This window comes from Etheostoma spectabile, chromosome 1, assembly GCF_008692095.1.
Source record: "Etheostoma spectabile isolate EspeVRDwgs_2016 chromosome 1, UIUC_Espe_1.0, whole genome shotgun sequence".
In the NCBI taxonomy this organism is placed as follows: domain Eukaryota; kingdom Metazoa; phylum Chordata; class Actinopteri; order Perciformes; family Percidae; genus Etheostoma; species Etheostoma spectabile.
In genome coordinates, this window is record NC_045733.1 from 2240419 (window position 1) to 2258168 (window position 17750).

At 36.9% G+C, this 17750-nt stretch overlaps 2 protein-coding genes and 1 long non-coding RNA gene across 4 annotated transcripts in view; 1 reads left to right on the forward strand and 2 right to left on the reverse strand.

The window, feature by feature from the left end:
* smyd3 (SET and MYND domain containing 3) overlaps window positions 1-3847 on the reverse strand; it is a 75411-nt gene extending 71564 nt beyond the window's left edge. Inside the window, exon 1 of the mRNA XM_032516776.1 lies at window positions 3581-3847. Coding sequence (XP_032372667.1) covers window positions 3581-3741 — 161 coding nt within the window. The 5' untranslated portion in view covers window positions 3742-3847. The remainder of the gene's footprint in view (window positions 1-3580) is intronic.
* Window positions 3808-17750, forward strand: LOC116690051 (uncharacterized). Its single transcript, XR_004332154.1, has 3 exons — window positions 3808-3818; window positions 17406-17411; window positions 17625-17750. It is a non-coding gene; the product is annotated as an uncharacterized LOC116690051 (long non-coding RNA).
* Window positions 4839-13980, reverse strand: LOC116689992 (excitatory amino acid transporter 3). Of its 2 annotated transcripts, none has more exons than XM_032516763.1 (13): window positions 13700-13980; window positions 9494-9631; window positions 8838-8930; window positions 7987-8098; window positions 7803-7845; window positions 7635-7697; window positions 7337-7518; window positions 6865-6972; window positions 6225-6347; window positions 5888-6022; window positions 5556-5690; window positions 5230-5346; window positions 4839-4944 (listed from the first exon to the last, which is right to left on the reverse strand). In XM_032516763.1, the coding sequence occupies exons 1-13, from the start codon at window positions 13827-13829 to the stop codon at window positions 4857-4859; spliced, it is 1467 nt and encodes a 488-aa protein (XP_032372654.1). In that variant the 5' UTR covers window positions 13830-13980; the 3' UTR covers window positions 4839-4856. The 2 variants fall into 2 exon arrangements, with proteins under 2 accessions (XP_032372654.1, XP_032372647.1); XM_032516756.1 differs by having other exon boundaries at window positions 5888-6082; window positions 13700-13979.

Here is a 17750-nt window from a genome sequence, read left to right on the forward strand (position 1 = left end):
ACCTGACTTAGGGCTCTGATATATTGGACATGCACAGAGATTGATTTTTATTTAATTAATTAGCTACCAATGCAGAAGTGTTTCAAATATTCTTTCACACCTTTTGAAATGGTAAGTAACTGTACTCAGACTATAATAAATTTTTTTAAATTTTTTTTCTCCTCTATTATCTCTCATCACCCCCTCCTCGCTCTCTGAGTCTAAGAACTTCTGATAATAGTCGTTTGTTTGTTCTTTTTGTTTGTTTGTTTGTTTAACTCCAACATTTGAATCCTCCTGAGGGGTGTGTGTGTGTGTTTTCTTCAATCAGTTATTACTTACATACAGCCCTCAAGGCCTGTAATTATCTTCAGCTTTGATGCCCCCCACCTGCTCATTACACAACACACAGCACACACAGACACACACAGACACACACAGACACACAGACCACACACACACACACACACACACACACACACACACACACACACACACACCACACACACACACCACACACACACACACCTCTATGTTGTTCTTTCAATGAGATACAGGCACACAAATTAATGCACACTCACAAATCCACACACATTCTTCAACACTCCGTCACGCTGTGAGAGTAATTGTGCTTTAGAGAAAACAGGAAAACACACTTCACATCTCTGAGACCAATCTCTGCCTTGGGCTGTGTGTGCTTGCGCGCGTGCGTGTCCGTCCAACGTTCTACAACTGTTTTTGTGACACCAACACAACTTACAAATCTCTCACTGATATAGAATCAATACAAGATGTACAAAATAAATTCTGACACAGGGGTTGATGATTGTTGGCCACAAGGCAAGCAGATGTAGTTATGACATGTATTCAATATCTCAAAAACATGATCATACTCTGCACAACATAGCCTCCGTCTTATTTCCCACACACATACAACTCCCTCTATTTACCCCAAGCACAGACAGAAATAATGGAATTTAGTGGAGGCAATACACTTTCATTTATCATTGATTTCTCTATTTATAGTTATTCTATCTTGACAGGGTAAATGTGTTTTTTGAGATATTGAATATGTGACAAGTTATATTGCTTGTAGCCAGCAGTTTGAAAACTATGTGTGGTATTTTATTTTAGGGGCCAAAGTGGTAGACCGACCGAAAAAGCCCCCTCTCGCAAAAGAGCCATCCCTTGAGCCATGGCTAAAAATGACTTAAAAACTATTACTATAAATCGGATAAGTTAAAGGAAACTCAACAACAACTTGTTTTTTGTGGGGTGATATTATCAGTTGAAACAACAGACATCTTCATTTTAATTGTGTGGGAGTTGGTTTTATAAACCATATCACCACAACAAAAGGGCTTTATGACGACTAGGATTTTTAGTAATAGTGGGGAAATGGTCAATGTTGGAAGTATGTGAAAGATTTTTACCTTTGTACAATTATTAGTCAAGACTGTGAGAGACACAGATACATTAACGTCACTCTAGTTTTGACACTGGCAGTTTTAAACAACCGGCAGTCTGTAAAAGGAATAAAATCAAATTACAAAGAATAAACAATACTGCCCCGCTGAGCCTTCATGTAGCAGCAATTCTCCACATTTACATCCCTGCTGGGCACTTGTTAGCTATTCTTTACCCATACACAATTACTAAGCTTACATTCCAGTGATACGTGCACACAGCAGTAGAGGGTGAAGCATTTCTCAGGGGAACTTGGACAGTTGAGGATATATAATTAATAACTGTTTCATTATCAGTGGATGTTCAGGGCTAAATGAAAGGAGCACTGACTGGGAATGCTATGCAAGTACACATCCACACGCTATTGGCTATTTTCTCTCTTTATTACAGTAAATGCGTCTGTCTCTCTCTGCTTTCTTATTGTTAACACGTTTTTCATGATATTCACCATTACTCTGATGTCTCATCAAACATCCATCCTCCTTGCTTTCTTGTTTCTCTCATGTCTTTTTAAAGTACAGATCACGTGGCGTCTATTTGACAAACCCCCCCAATTTTACCTTCATGTGGAAATCAAATCTGAACACGAGTTACATTTTTATATTCTGACGGCGGCCATATGCATTAACTGCTCCCATTAATCATCTTCCATTTACTATTGCTCTTGTATACATACTGTAAGTAGCCCAGAGTAATTTACCCTTCATTTACCTTGCAGTTCATGCAACAGAAACCAGCACATACTCTGTCATACTGTAATTCTCCTTACCAGCCTCATTAAATTCACGTACATCTTTTTAGCTTGATGAAGTGGGTTTGGCTACAGTAGAGAAAGCAGCAGTGCTGCTAATAAGAATCCAGCTGGACAAATATCACTCGCAAATGAGATAACATCAAGGCAGAAAAGGGTTACACTGTATGTCTACTACATTCAGAGCATCTCAACAGCAGGAGTGGGTGATAATAAACATACATAACCCCAGTTTTATTTTATTTTAAGTTAAATGGTAAATTAGTAAACGTTCTAAAAAATCAATTCGAAAACTGTTTAAAGATCATGTTTTTTACACATGAACGTGTGGGTAATTCCATAAAACAAATGGTTACTACATCACAATGATAAACATGTAAAAAATACTGTCAGAATGAAATCCTGGTCACTCATTTTCAAAATTGATACTACCAGATATATTAGAGAGATTAACATAGTAGCATGGTGTTAATAGTATGGCAAAACAGCAGACACATTTACATCCTCACACAGTAGCCACACATGGCCAAATTACCTGCTATAGGGCCCCCATTAACCCTGTGTTAGGAATATGCACCATGTAAGTACAATATTCAGAGAAATAATACAATTATTGAAACTAGATTATGACACTTCAAAACAAGGCTTCAACATAATAAAGCACATCACTTGCTCAGTGCAAAGTCCCATATACCCAAACAATGTAACAAATAAATCATATATCAAAAATCCAACAGCCACACAGTTAGCTTAGTTTTGGCCTTGCATCCAGCCCTTGTACAAAAAAATAACTTAATAGAGGAGCAATTGTTTTCCGAGCAATGACCTTCACATTAAAACCTATGATATTCAGTTTTACTAGGAATTACTTTTTACTACAATAAGCCAGTCACCCACATACGTGCAGAGGAAACTGCTCACAGTAAGGTCTGCAGGTTGTCATTATTATTCATATTTACAAATATATATCTCTGTAAGATTTGTATATTGCCTTCTTTCTGCCTATGAGACCATCAAAGAGCAATGGCGCCATCTAGTGACCAGTTAAAGAACTTAGTCGTATCTACCACTGTAGCACAGAGTTAAAAACCATAACTCCATAAATTCCTTAGCTGCACGCAAACACCAACACCTAGGCTATGTAACAGACTGTTTATATACTGAGTATGGTAGCCTGCACAAACAGACCAAACGACGTGAGTCCACTTTCTCTACACCGGACATGAGCCAGAAACATGTGCCTATTCACCACACTACCTTCAAAACACCTACTCTGTAGCCTACGCAGAACATTGAACTACCGAGCCGACTTCACTTTTGAAAACAGTATGCTAGTATCGCAGCCTGTCACAACCATGGGTGTATAATAAAAAACGGTCTAACCGTGTGAAGCAGTGGTGGCAGACATCTCTGGCCAGTTTGTTGGACACACAGCACGCTAGCGGCTCGGCAGAGTACACCAGCTCTCCTCTCTTGATCCTGGTTGTCGTCCGTAGACCGTTACCTTTTCCCGGGCTGACAAAACGCTCCAGCATCGGTGCCATCGTCGGTTTTGGTTTACCCCATCGATATTTTAAGAGAACGGTTTTCCCTCCACGTGAACCGAGGAGTGTTTACATCCGTATTTGACGCACACGGTGCGTCATGGCGTCGCAATAACGTGCACACCATGGCCATCCATACATGAAAATGTCGTATTGTTTCTTCTATCACCGGGAAAGTACGTCTATAGATAAGTATAATAAGATGAATAAGATAAGATAGGTCTCCATCGCCCCTGTTAAATGCACTTAGAATAAAACCTGTAACTCATAACGTTTTACCCCTCTAAAAAAACAATATTGGTGTCAAGAATAGTAAACCTGAAACGTGGACACATTTGTTTAGTTGTTCAGATATTCCATTTTGGACGGAAATGGAAATAAAGGCCTATTATAAGGAAAACTCGTCACTCTTACCCCATTTAAAAGTTTTTCTGATAGATTTTTTATTTTTATGCAGTCTCTTGAACATGTTAAAGGTCCCATGACATGGTGCTCGTTGGATGCTTTTATATAGACCTAGTGGTCCCCTAATATCGTATCTGAAGTCTCTTTCCCAAAATTCAGCCTTGGTGCAGAATTGCAGCCACTAGAGCCAGTCCAACAATGAGCTTTCCTTAGTATGTGCCATTTGAGTCTATAGCTTTTGAGGGGGGGGGCTGGGGCTGGTGTTGGGGGTGCGCCTTGACCAACTGACACTTTGCTCGCTCGTTATGACCTCATAAGGAGGAATATTCCAGATCAACCCATCTGAGATTTAATTTTCTCAAAGGCAGAGCAAGATACCCAGGACTCGGGTTACACCTATCACCATTTCTAGCCACCATAGGCAGGCTGGGTGAACGTATATTACTGTTAAAAAACCTCATAAAGTGAAATGTTCATACCATGGGACCTTTAATAATGTGAAAATTGTATCTACCTTACATCATTATTACCAATTATTTTGTGATGATCTAGTATATAATCTTAAGTAATATTTGCATAATTTAATTTAACTAAATCATCAGATATGTATGGCTTGTGAAAAATGGATCCAATATTTTCTTTTGTGATTAAGGGGGGAAAGAAATCTTTTCAAAGACAACTCTGTTTATTTTATTCTGTTTATTTTGCTATTACATTTTCTCAAGTGAAGATATTTCTCCCAGTGTATAAAAGAAATTCAAAGAATGGTGGTCCACATCCACCGCATCCTCAGCCATCCTAGTCAGACAAAACACAATAGTGTGATACAAACTGTAAAAAAACAACAAAACAAAAACAGCGTATATGTTTGACAGTCTCCAGCTGTCGCCATAACATCTATGGCTGATGTCCAATGGCCTGGTAGACTTTTGACGTAAGATGTCTTAAAACCTCTCTCTTATTTATTTGACTTATTTTTAGAAGTCTGTGAGAAATGCGGGAAACCCCCACAATCTCTACAAATGAACTAGGTAAAAAACAAAGGAAACTGCAAAAACATCTAGAGATTGTCTAGAATATCACCTTGTCCTGTCCTGATTTATTTCCTCAGTTTCGCTCAGTTCCTTTAAGGACAGTTGGTTGACCATTGCAACGCCAATACAGTCTCCCAAAACATTGATAACAGTGTTGCAGCGGTCTCTAGAAGACAAAAATCACACTATGAAAGCAGAACATACACTCACTCAACACTGTGTATTGTTAGATATATTAAATCCTACTTCAATTTTGGCTCCTCACAACTGAAAAGCAGTAAACACAGCTACTGTATAGTAATGCCCAAAACTACTCAGAGTCATTAGAGATCCATTTTTGTACATTTGTGACTTTCAATTACAGGTTAAACTTACAGCAGCCATTCTCCAACCACCAAGATGCAAGCGTCCTTTGCAGGTAAGCCAACTGCGGTCAAAACAAAGAGGGTGGTTGCAGCTCCTGCTGCTGGGATCCCTGCTGTTCCTACGCTGGCGACTGCTGATGTCAGTCTGCAGAGCAAACAAACAGACTCTTCGGTGAATGACTAGAAGGAAGACACAGCACTATGAAACTGTACCACATAGGCTACTTTTGAAGTCTTTCATGTTCTATATTATGTAATCTTAGTCAATGTTAATTTTTCAATTTTTTCTATTTCTTTCTTATTTTCTACAGAACAGAGAGAGAGGCAATAACTGTGACTTACCCAATGGTTATTATATTGCTCATGTCCAGATAGATATCATTGAGTTGGGCAATGAAAACCGCTGCGACTACTTCATAGAGGGCAGTTCCGTCCATGTTGACGCTAGCCCCAATGGGCAGCATGAAGCGAGTGATTCTGTGGTCAAACATGTTTCTCTCCTCACAGCATTGTATTGAAAGTGGCAGTGTGGCAGAGCTTGGAGACAGAATGCATGCTTACTTAGTGTACTAATCATGTAAAAAACAAGCTTTAATGCTAAATATAAAAAAGTAAGCACTTTTAAGTTAGTAAGCTAACATCAGACAACTGAGAACCAAGCCCTCAAATATCCTCTTACCTGGACGCCTTGAAAGCTGCAGACTTTAAGGCAGGAAAAAAACCCTTAAAGATTAACCAGGGGTTGCGTCTCGCACCCAGAAGACAGATCGTTGGTAGAACTATTAATCCATGGATTAGGAGCCTGAAACACAATGAATATGGATACTGATGAAATTAAATTAGTAGGAGACTTAAAGGCCCAACTGGTATTTATTTGATATTTTATCTGTTTGTTAGAAATATATGTATGTTTTATTGCTCCCGCAGCTTTTCCTTTAACAGTGGTAGAAATAATTTAAAACATGATGTCATATAGTGTTAGTTCCTGCACTAACAGACCTGTAAATCCTTTTGGAAGTGACAGTGGTTTTTAAAACTGTTTAGACTGCACCTCTACCCTTTGGTTGACATCCGCATCAGGGATTGTGTGTATAAATAGCAGTTGGCAGATGATGCCAAGACTTTGCAAGGGAATATACTTGCTGGACTCATCCACTTAAAGTACTCTAGATGTTTGTTGACTGGTATCAGATACACTCATATGTCCCTATGTGTGCCTTTAGAGTCACTATACCAGCACAAAGGTCGTAACATGCTGCTAAATGTACAAACTAATTGGTATTTTGGTACCAGTGCTAAATGAGGAAAGGAGAACATACCCAATAACAACCACAGCCATGAACTTTCCTAGTTTGAAGATGATATTCCAGTTCTGAGCATCAACAACATAACTTGTGATCATGAACAGAACTCCAAATGGCAAGTACCTGGAGAAAAAGCAACAGAAAGGAGTGGAATACTTCAAAAACTAATTAAACATTTGGGAAAGTTGTCTGATTACCATAACAATAATAAAAAAAAATAAAACCTTGCATAACTATCTGAAAATTATTAAAAACACAAGCTATGTTTACTAAAATCAAAATATACTGGAATGTTTTTTTTAGTATGACAAGTTTTCTGTTTTAATCGACAATACTGCAAGTAGAAAAGACTCCATATTGCATATACAGTAGGTTGCATAAACACTGCATGATATTTACTCTATTTATGTAATTACATTAATTATTAACATATGGAATTCTCTTATTCCACATTTCATTTTATATCAATTATGCTGTTTCACTTTACCACAATATTAAGTTAACCACATATTTCGTGGTCTCATTGAGGATCCTAAAGATGTTCAGGATCATTTTGCCTCTTTCGCCCATGTTCTTGAGGGTCAGTCCAAAAACAAAGGAGCATACAATCAGGCCTAGTGTGTTGGCTCCATTGACATAGCGACCCACAACTTGCGTTGTACTGGCATTCTGAAACAAGATGGGGAAACTCAATCACATTGTCTGAGAGAGACTTCATGTTTTATCAATTACCACGGCACTTCAAAAAAAGAGAGTCATCATATTGAGAAGGTGAAAGGTTTTACCGTTGGTAGGCTAGAATTTGTGACAAATAATTGATCTTCAAACTCCAGAACTTTAGTCTTGTACTATGAAGATAAGATAATGTGCTCACATAAATAAATATTACATTGTCTCATTCATGGAAAGCGAGGAAATGGGTGGTACATAATATATCTGAATGAAAAACACACCTGTTGGAAACCAGCCTGAATCAGATTCTCAGGCATCATGTTTCTATACAAAGAATAGTCAAACACTACCATCAATCATCATGAAATTGCTTAGTGAAAATATTAGTCAGCTTGTACATTATATGTTGACAAACCATACAAAACATTCAACCCAAACTCAGATGTCATTTCACTTTCCTCTCACCTCAGTAGATCCAACAAGTCATAGACTATGTATAACCTTTCCTCATCTTCTGGGTCATCACTGTGAATAATATAAGGTGCCCCCGGTTTGACCAGCAGTACCAATATTAATCCTACAACACATATTAAAGGTTGGACATCAACGGCAAAAATGGCATACTAAAGCTGTTACTTAACTGAGAATTGATTAAAAAAAAATAGTGCTTTACTAAATGAAGTCACAATGTTCTTTACATTGTATAAAACTGTGAGGAAAACAACCAAACAATTACCAAACTTGTTCATTATTAGAAGGTTAGTTTGTTCCAATTAGATTAGGGGCACCATTGTAAATGCAACACATTATTTTGATTTAATTTCCTTTTATGAAAACCTTTGTGTGATTTTCACTTTTGTATTTCACTTGGAAAACCTTAACTCACATAAAAATGTTCTACTAGAAATGAGGACATGCTAGATGTTGTGCGTGGATGCTTTGACATCTGCTGCTGTTGGTTGTGGCTACTTAATACTTAATATTATATAGTATCTAGTAATTATACCATACAATGTCCAAGAATAACAACAGTATGAACTTAAAATGCGTTGGCCCACCTATCTACAACTAGGGGAGACTGTGATAATCCCTATTTCAACAAAGGGTTGCGTGTTCCTTTAAGATTCCTGGTTGCTCTATGGCTTTTGTAACCAGTAGTAGTAGTAGTAGTAGTAGTAGTATTTTTGAAATACTTGAATACAACATAAGAGGGATTTCAAGCAATTCAAAGTTATTTTGCATTATGTTATGTTCAATAATGATGTAAAAAAAAGGGTATAACGAAAATATACTTCAAGGTAATACTATTGTCTTACCTATAGTCACAGATAGAAGAGTTGTCAAGACAAAGTACCGTGTTGCACGCACAGCTATTTTTCTGGAGATGTCAGGACTCAGACTAGAACCTCCTAAAATTAAATACAAATATATATTAAAGATACTATTCAAAACAAAGGTTAGAGGACCAACAAGGTCATATATGAGTACATATAATACATACATTGATGCAATATACTGGATTGGTAGGGACATAACAATTACACAGTTGAAAAGTAACATTACAAAAAGAAAAGGGGAGCTTAAGGATCGATTAAACAAGCTATTGCCAAATTGTGAGACACTGGTGTCAGACATTTGAATAATTATCCAGACACAACTGTATGAAAAAAAATCCTTTTCGGGGACTACTTTCTAAGAAAGAAATATGTCCTGTGGCTACATGCCAAAATAACATGGCTTTTAACTTGAAACATGCTTTGCAAACAATTTAGAAAGTAGGGAATGTATTTAACATAATTGCTAGACCTAACAAGGTGCCTTTAATGTCTGTAATGTCTTTAATCATACATAATTCACAGGCAATGGGCTTACATCTGACAAATCACCTGTATGGCCCTTTTACATGCTCTGCATATAACATGGATAACCTGATGTAACTGCTAATAGAGTAAGAAATGCACCTCTAGCTTACCTTTTATCATACTTGTCACAATTAGAGGAACAGTCGTAAACTGAAGGATACGCATGAGTAATTCCCCTGGAAAGATGATGTACAGTTTGTCAACTTCTGGAAGATGGAGGGTCTTGATAACCATGCCAAGTGCAATCCCTGTGTGAAAGTAAGAGATACAATAACTAGAACAAATACAAGGTTTAAAATGCATGAGAATAGGAATGGAATAGAACCAACACAAAAGCAGAACTTTAAACCCCATTTTCACAAAAATGATACTTGCATGAACAAGTCTTGAGCTCAGATTTAAAGGTGAGCACAGATAAACTTCCCCTTAAGCAGATGTATGTGAAAAAAACTGCATGTAACGCTACATCATTCAACATTTAAGCACTGAGTAACACTGAGCATAAATCATAGGCTACTTTGGCAAGAAAGTGGGCTTTCAAACACATCTACCACATCAACAAATTGGAAAAAAAGAAGAAAAAACAGAAGTCACACAATAATCCAACCCAATCCATCACTTGATATTCAGTTACAATTTTAATAGTCTGCATTAAGTGTTGCTCGGGTGTGTAAAAGGTGTCTCTCAGGTGTTCTTCAGTTTGGGGATATTAGTTTAGATAGTTGAAGTAATCTGAGGCACTGAGTGATAAGGGTTGTAATTAAAAAGTTTGAAATATCTCTTGACTATTAAGTTATAAATGCCTACGAGTTTTAGCCATTGCTGCCAGCATTGATGAAGGCATGAACAAATGAAATGTTCAGACGGTGAGCTGCAGGTCCTGACCGATGAGGTGCAGAGGCATTCCTCTAAACTTCAGGAAAGGAATTTCATTTAATATCCCAGTCTGCCAGTGCTGTTTCTTTACTATAAAAAACTTCTGACTGTGAAAGAAGATGGCATGATTTGAAGTGGAGAACACTCGTTATAAATGAGCTTCATTACCACCAACTCTCTGAAGATGCTAATAATTTTATTGTAACTGTGCGTAGCTGTAAGATCTGATCTTTGTGAACTGGAATGTTTTTGTATTGAAGGCAAGGCAAGGCAAGGCAAGGCAGCTTTATTTGTATAGCACATTTCAGCAACAGGGCAATTCAAAGTGCTTTATATAAAATCAGTTAAAAAACAGTTAAAAAATAAAAAATAAAAATTGAAGCTAATTTGCATAGAAAGGACAGCATTGCCTTTCTAGAGGCTGAAGTTTGTGTTGCTGTCGGCCTTGACCGAGGCCTTAGACTTAGACTTAGACTTAGACTTCTCTTTATTGATCCTTTTGGGATGACTCCCGCAAGGAAATTGAAAATTAATTAATGATGAAGGAATTAATGGCTGAAATGCAAAGGTGGAAAAAGTACTAAAATATTGTACTTAAAAAAAAAGTACCAATACTTTGATGAAATATTACCCAAGTACAAGTAAATAATTAAGTAAAAGTAGTTCATTTAATAATTTACTTTAAGTAAAAGTTGCTCAGTTACATAACAACAAAAAAACTGTAAAACTGGGCGGGGGGGGGGGGATCCCTCCCATGTGGGGAATATAGGACAAGGGGTCATAAATCCAAAACTATTTTGTTTTTAATTAATGACAAATCAATACAAATGTATAAACATCTATACAAGTGTATACACATGTAATAACACAACACGTGTCACACATGACATTAGATGTATGTGAATTAATTGAACCAGTGTCCTACATCCGTTGTCCTACGGGTTGCTAGTGCTAAAATTAGCAATGCCACGAAACATGTTGTTTCGCTAATTGGCAATTTGCTATTAATGATGAAAACTTTGTTTGAAGTACCAATGCACCATTGAGATGTGGAGTTATTGAATGCAGCAAGTTCAGTCAACTTTGGCAGGAAAATCTGGCATTGCATGACGATACTATTGGCCCTCTAGAATTTAAATGAAATTGAACAGTCTTTCAAATGTGGCCAAGGATTGTTGTTGTTTTGGACAGCAGAATTTGATGTTTCAGCTAGCCTTTCTACTGAAACAGTCTCTGAACCGTCGTCACACGCTTGATCCACCTCCATCTTGTTATCAATCTCCTACAGTAAGACTCGGCTCCTGGTAGGCAGCCTAGATGCTGACCATTCTTCACTGTAGTGGTTCCGGGTGCAATTGTTTTCTACTCAGTAACGGATGGGATTTGTAACGTAGCAAACTACAATACTTCACTCAAAACGTAATCAAGTATATTTTAAATTATCGATTGTAAAAACTACTTGAAAAATACAAAATACACAACAAAACAACTCAATACAGTAACTGTTACTTTTCACCTCTGCTGAAATGTGTAAGCATGTTGTTATAACTTGAGAGAATCTTGAGTGCCTCAGACTCATTCAACCTTTCCATGATTTCAAATCTTTGTTGTCATGCCATTGTAGTATCTGACGACTTATAGCTTTGGATTGGGTTCTGTCATGGGAATTTGGGTTGACACCGTCATCTGTGTTGCTTTACCAATGCAAAGGGTTAATGATTTACATCTTAGTGGAGTGGTCTTTGAAGGGGATATGCTATGTGGAGAGCGGTGATTGGTGGCTGGGTAGATTCAAGGGACTTTATGTTAGTTTAGGTGCCCCTTCTATAGACTTTGACCTTTACTCTCCCAACTCATAACTTTTAACGTTCTATGTTATCTAACATGTTACCGAAACATATCCTATATAAATTATATTTGATGTAGGGAGAGGCAGAGTGTTCATCGAGTTAGGTCACTCTCCAAGCTTCTGCAGACCTTGTAAATTGATGCTGAATTGTTTGATATAATAAACTTTTATAAAACAAAAAACAGTACCAACACCACAACATTAACTATCTAACATAGGCTATTCAAGTTGCGCAGGAATAGCGATAATACCCCACTTTCCATTACCAATAAATTACTGCTAGGCTGTGCTCAACAAAAATGATAAATCAGTCACATAAAAATGTTTTATATTCAGGGTGTGTAGCACAAAATTCTGGACCCCTAGAAAGCTTTTCTAGGGGCCCCCTCCCCACACCACAGTATTATTCTGCATCTTTTTGGGCCCTGGGAAAACCCCAAAAATTTCCCCCAAAAAATTTTCTTAACCCAGGCAAAGAGGGGTCAATTTTTGGAAAAAAATTTTTAAAGGACCCCCAAATTTTGTTTGGGGGCCCCAGAAAAAAAAGGGGGGTGTTTGAAATTTCCCCAGGGCAAACAGGGAAAAAGAAAACACAAGGGTCCCCCAAAAAAATTGCGGGGTTCTTTGGATTTTTTCCAACCCCCCAAAAAAACAAAAGGGTGGTCTGGGGTGTAAAAAACCAGGGAACCCCCCCCAAAACCAAAAAGGGTCTAAAAAAATTTTTTCCTTTCCCGGGAACATTTTTCATCAAATTTTTTTCATTTTGGGTTTTTAACCCGAAAACCCTGTTTTAATAATGAATTATTTTAATTTTACTTTTTGTTTCCTTTCTTTATTTTATTTTTTGCCCCTAGAAAAAAAAATTTTTAATAAACCCCCACCTTTTGCTAAATAGAAAAAGTAAAAACAAACCCAGTCTTTTTTAAAAGTTTCTTCTATTTTATCAACTTCCCATGCTTGCCCTTAAAAAATTTTAACTGAATCTTTGGGGTCTGGTAAAAAAGTTTTTGTCCCCTTGACCTTCATTGAATGCAAAAAATTGTCTTTATAATTAATTACTAAATCAAATTTAAACGAAAAAAATAAAGGACGGAATTTTTTGGGGGAATTTGTTTTTCCTGTACCCTTTCCCACAAGAAATGACAACTGATCTGGTGAGCAAAAGTGGGCTATAACTTATAAGTCACTGTCTAAAATGGCCACATCGTGTTTACAGGTGTGTCAACTGCAGCGGCTGTATATGAAGGAAACAAGATGAGGACAGTAACGTCCACATAAATAGTTCCAAACAAGTCCCATTTAGCTTGTCTCGCTTCACCATCAACGGAAATCAGTTTAATGTGAATTACAATAGCCGATAGCCCGCTAGCTCACTTAACAACGCCACAGCTAATGTTGTGTCAACCCGCAGTGATTAAAACAGCAGCTGGGTGAATTACTGTGTCCTCCTAGCTAGCGATAGCAAGGCAGCATCCCATCACAGCCCGACTCGGCTACTACTACGGTGTAATGGGAGATAAAATGCGTGGTCGCTCTTCATTAGCTATCCCTTACGTGTTTAAGTAAATAAAACTGTTTTTTTGTAACTTACCCAAGGCAACGGCTACAAGACTTGAAAATAGCAATATATTCTGGACAAGGTATTTCCAGCATCTGCTCTTCCTACTGCAACAGTTGGTGGTGCTTGGGTTCTCTGTCGGATCCTCTTGAGTTTCCTCCATATTCGTGCAGTAAACAAAATGTCATTAGCTATTTCTATCGAAACACTTGATTAAGTAGACCTTTATGACTGAACAATCACTAACGTAAAGGCCTCAATGTATAAGTAACCACCAGGATACACCAACTGTTTTGGTTCAAAATCAAATTTAATCACTAGAACGTTGAGACAAATATGAGGAGGTTGTGTACATTTAAACTTACAAAGTAGTCTGCCGTAGGCTTCATTCCAAATTCGAGGTAACGGAGGCCTACTTGTACTTTCCTTGAGTTTTCCATGTAGGCTAACTTTACTGGCAGCTTTAGTTAGGCGGCTTAAACTTTTCAAATTATACATTTTTATACCCTTCCTGTGACAGTACATCTCAAAAGTTTTCCCCTGGTTGACTGACATAAGTCCTCTAAATGAAATGAGGTGCTTTACACCATATTAACCCTTGTGTTGTCTTCCCATCAAAATTGAAAATCAACACTTTTGTTCATGCTTTTTATCGATTTAAAAAAAACAAACTTTTATCAACACTTTTGACGCTTTCTTCATTGTCAATTTTTTTGACCTTTCAATACGTAACACTAACTTATTAACTTTAGTTTTACAGTTATTTTTGGAATATATGGTCAATGATCATTCGTAGGAAATTCAACCTAATGTTTGAGCTATAAAAGCAGAAATTAGGAATTATTTCGACTAAAATGAAAGGAATGGATGTTGATGGATAATCACAGACTGGAATATGTCAACTTTACAATTTCAAAACCAGTTCAGTTTTTTCTTCAAATGCTATAAAATTGAAAATGACCCTCCAAAATTAATGAAAGTAGAGATTTGTACTTGCCAAAGAGCGTTGTGTGGAATCAACCATGTTATTTTGGGCAGTTAAAAAGAACATTGATATGAAAATGGATCAATTTGACCCGGAGACAACATGAGGGTTAAGTCATGAATACAAATATCCTCTCTCCTCCTCAAAGTGCTGAGCTGGGCATGAGGACATAGCCTACTGTACCTAGACAAGCACTGTGTCTGTCCATTGCTTTCAGGATTTCCAAATAAAGTTCAACATTTGTCATCATGGTTGATCATAATGTCAGGCTTACAACTTAATTAATGTATGAGTAAATTTACTGAAATATATTTAAAATGTTTATACAGTTGATTTACATATTTGTGTTTACATACATGCTGTTTTTACATATAGGCCTATATTTACCTCAGTCTAAGCTCTGCTAGCGTCTGATATGGTTTGTTCAGCTACATGTAAGAGAGAAAAAATAAAGGGTTGATGTTGCTGTGGTGTGGAGAACAGTAAAGTGCTGCTTTAAAGTTATCCGTCTTCATCTAGCTGTTTCTCGTCATTAACAGGGATCCTGACCTCAACATATGAACCCTGTTCACTTTACAATAAGGGGAAATTCAGGTGCTGCTTTTCAGGATAGAACAAATTTGTGATAAAAGGTCACTGCAACAATTTCCATTCTAAGTCCCAAGACACATCTGTTCTCCCAGATCAGACCCAAGCTTAGGTTTGTCACCTTACAGTCAATGATCCTTCTTGTTAAAAGCTTTTCTATATAATGGAACCTAGGCTGTAATTCTTTTTATCAATAATGCATATTTACCGTCATTGAGTGGCACTAAAACTATGAATCATACAACTTTTACTATGTCTATGGAAGCAGTCAATTTTTATTTTAGCCACATTTAAATCTTTTCATCAAACTGGTCTTTGACATTCCAACAAAGTAATTCCCAAACTCACAACAGCCTCTCAACACACCACCTGACTTTAGTCAATATGAACAACAATCTTCTATTGAAGTTGAAATATTTCAAAGAGGAAATAATTGCAATCTTAAGAGCAATCCTACGTGGCCAACAATACTACTGCAACTACTGCAAGCAGTGTTAAGTAGGTAACCATAATTATTAAAAGAAGATTGAACAAACATTTGGTTAACAGTTTAATAGATACATGTGTCAAATCTAAACGTTTTAGCTCAGAGACTAATGAGGCATGTTTCTTTTCCTGCTAATTAAACATGCATCCTGTGTCAGAGAAGACTACAATAGGGGCACATGGAAAGTACCACAGGGCTTTTAAAAATGGCAATATAAAAGTGTTTGACTATTAGCCCTTGAAAGTTTTGGTCTATTCATAAAGTCCTCCACATGTTGCTCTGAATGAGTACATTGGCTGTACATAAGAGGGGATTTTTATCTGAAGATAAAACTTTAAAACCTTGAAAGTGATCACAGCATATTAATTGGCCAACTGTGTAAAGGCATGAGTCGTTTCTGCTAAATTATGCCCTCTAACTAAATGTATTGCCACTGTGATTGGAATGATCACATCCACAGTGACTTACAGACGTCCTCCTTTAACCCATCTTTCATTTTTAAGCTCTGCACATTAACAGAAGTTCAGGTTCAAAATGTATACCACTACATTCCAACTGTATGAACAAGACAAGCTGCCAGTATTAATGCAGGACACAGAATAGAGACTCACAAACAACTTTTTTCAATGACTTTAACAGGAGACATATAACCAAAAAATAAAAACACCATCTCCTCATTAGAATCTGTAAGAACAAAGTGAAAGAGTTCATCAAACATTACATAAAGCACCTCTTCCAGGCTAACAGTGGTACACAGTACTGATTCGTACACAAAAAATATGACTTTTCATTCATTCATTTCTGAATGTTCTGTGAAATAGGCCTGAGCAATTGATCAGAATTTTATGGAAATCGCAATGTCCAAATTCCAGGATGTGAATATTTCTTAATGTCATAATACCATTTTGAATTAAGTATTGTAGTACAAATCATATTCTACACACTGAAAAAATAATCTCGAAAAAATGAAAAAATCACACTATAATTATTTTAACATCTTTGTTTTTATGAAATTGAGAATAATGAAGAAAAAATGATCATTCCCTCCAATATTGTAAATCATGTCCCAATTGCAATATCAGTCAAATAATGTCAAATTGTTCAGCCGTAATCTTAAAAACCAATTGGGTAAAACAAATGAAAATATATCCAATGCTTACAGATGTAATAAACATGATTATTTTAGCAATCTGTGTGTGAAGAGGACGAATGCAGTAGGACAAACTCTCTCAAATGAATAAAAATAAACAACCCATGCATTGGTATTCACAAGAATTAGGTTATAAAATTAGAAAAATCAATTCTCTGTCAAAGCTTCCTTAAGAACAATGGTGATACAAGAGATGAAAAACCTACCTGATGTAAAATAATCAAGCAGAGAAAGCAAACAGATGCATCTTTTTCTTGTCTTAACCACCTCCACTCAACACGCCTCCTGTTATAAATAATTAAAATCATCTAGAACATAAATAAGTGGTTTTCTGAGTGATGGTCATCTGAACCAGCCAGACGACGTCATGTGCAAATAAAAACAAGAATCAATCTACTACTCTTCATACGTCCCACAACAACCTCATAGCTTTCTTTTTTTTAAAGATTTGTTTGGCTTTTCCGCCTTTAGTTTTTGACAGAACAGTTTGGTGAGAAAGGGGTGAGAGAGGAAATCATGCAGAAAACAGTCACAGGTCAGATTTGAAACCTGGACCTCTGCATTGAGCCATAAACCTCTCAGGACATGTGCGCCTGCTCTACCACTGATCCAACCTGGCCAGAGGCAGAAGAAAATACGGTTTTATCTCAAACTGTTATAAATGCATACATGCAAGACACTTGATCTCTTCTCTATTTTTCCTTTACATATGGAAATAAGACCTTTGTGAGATATGAGGTTTATCTAGGGCAGTTTTCATGGCATCCACTACCACACCACATGAAAGAAATAATGAACAGGATACCAAACATTGCAACATGTTGATAAAAAGTATGGATGCTTGATGAGGCAAAAAGTGAACTTAAGCAGTAAA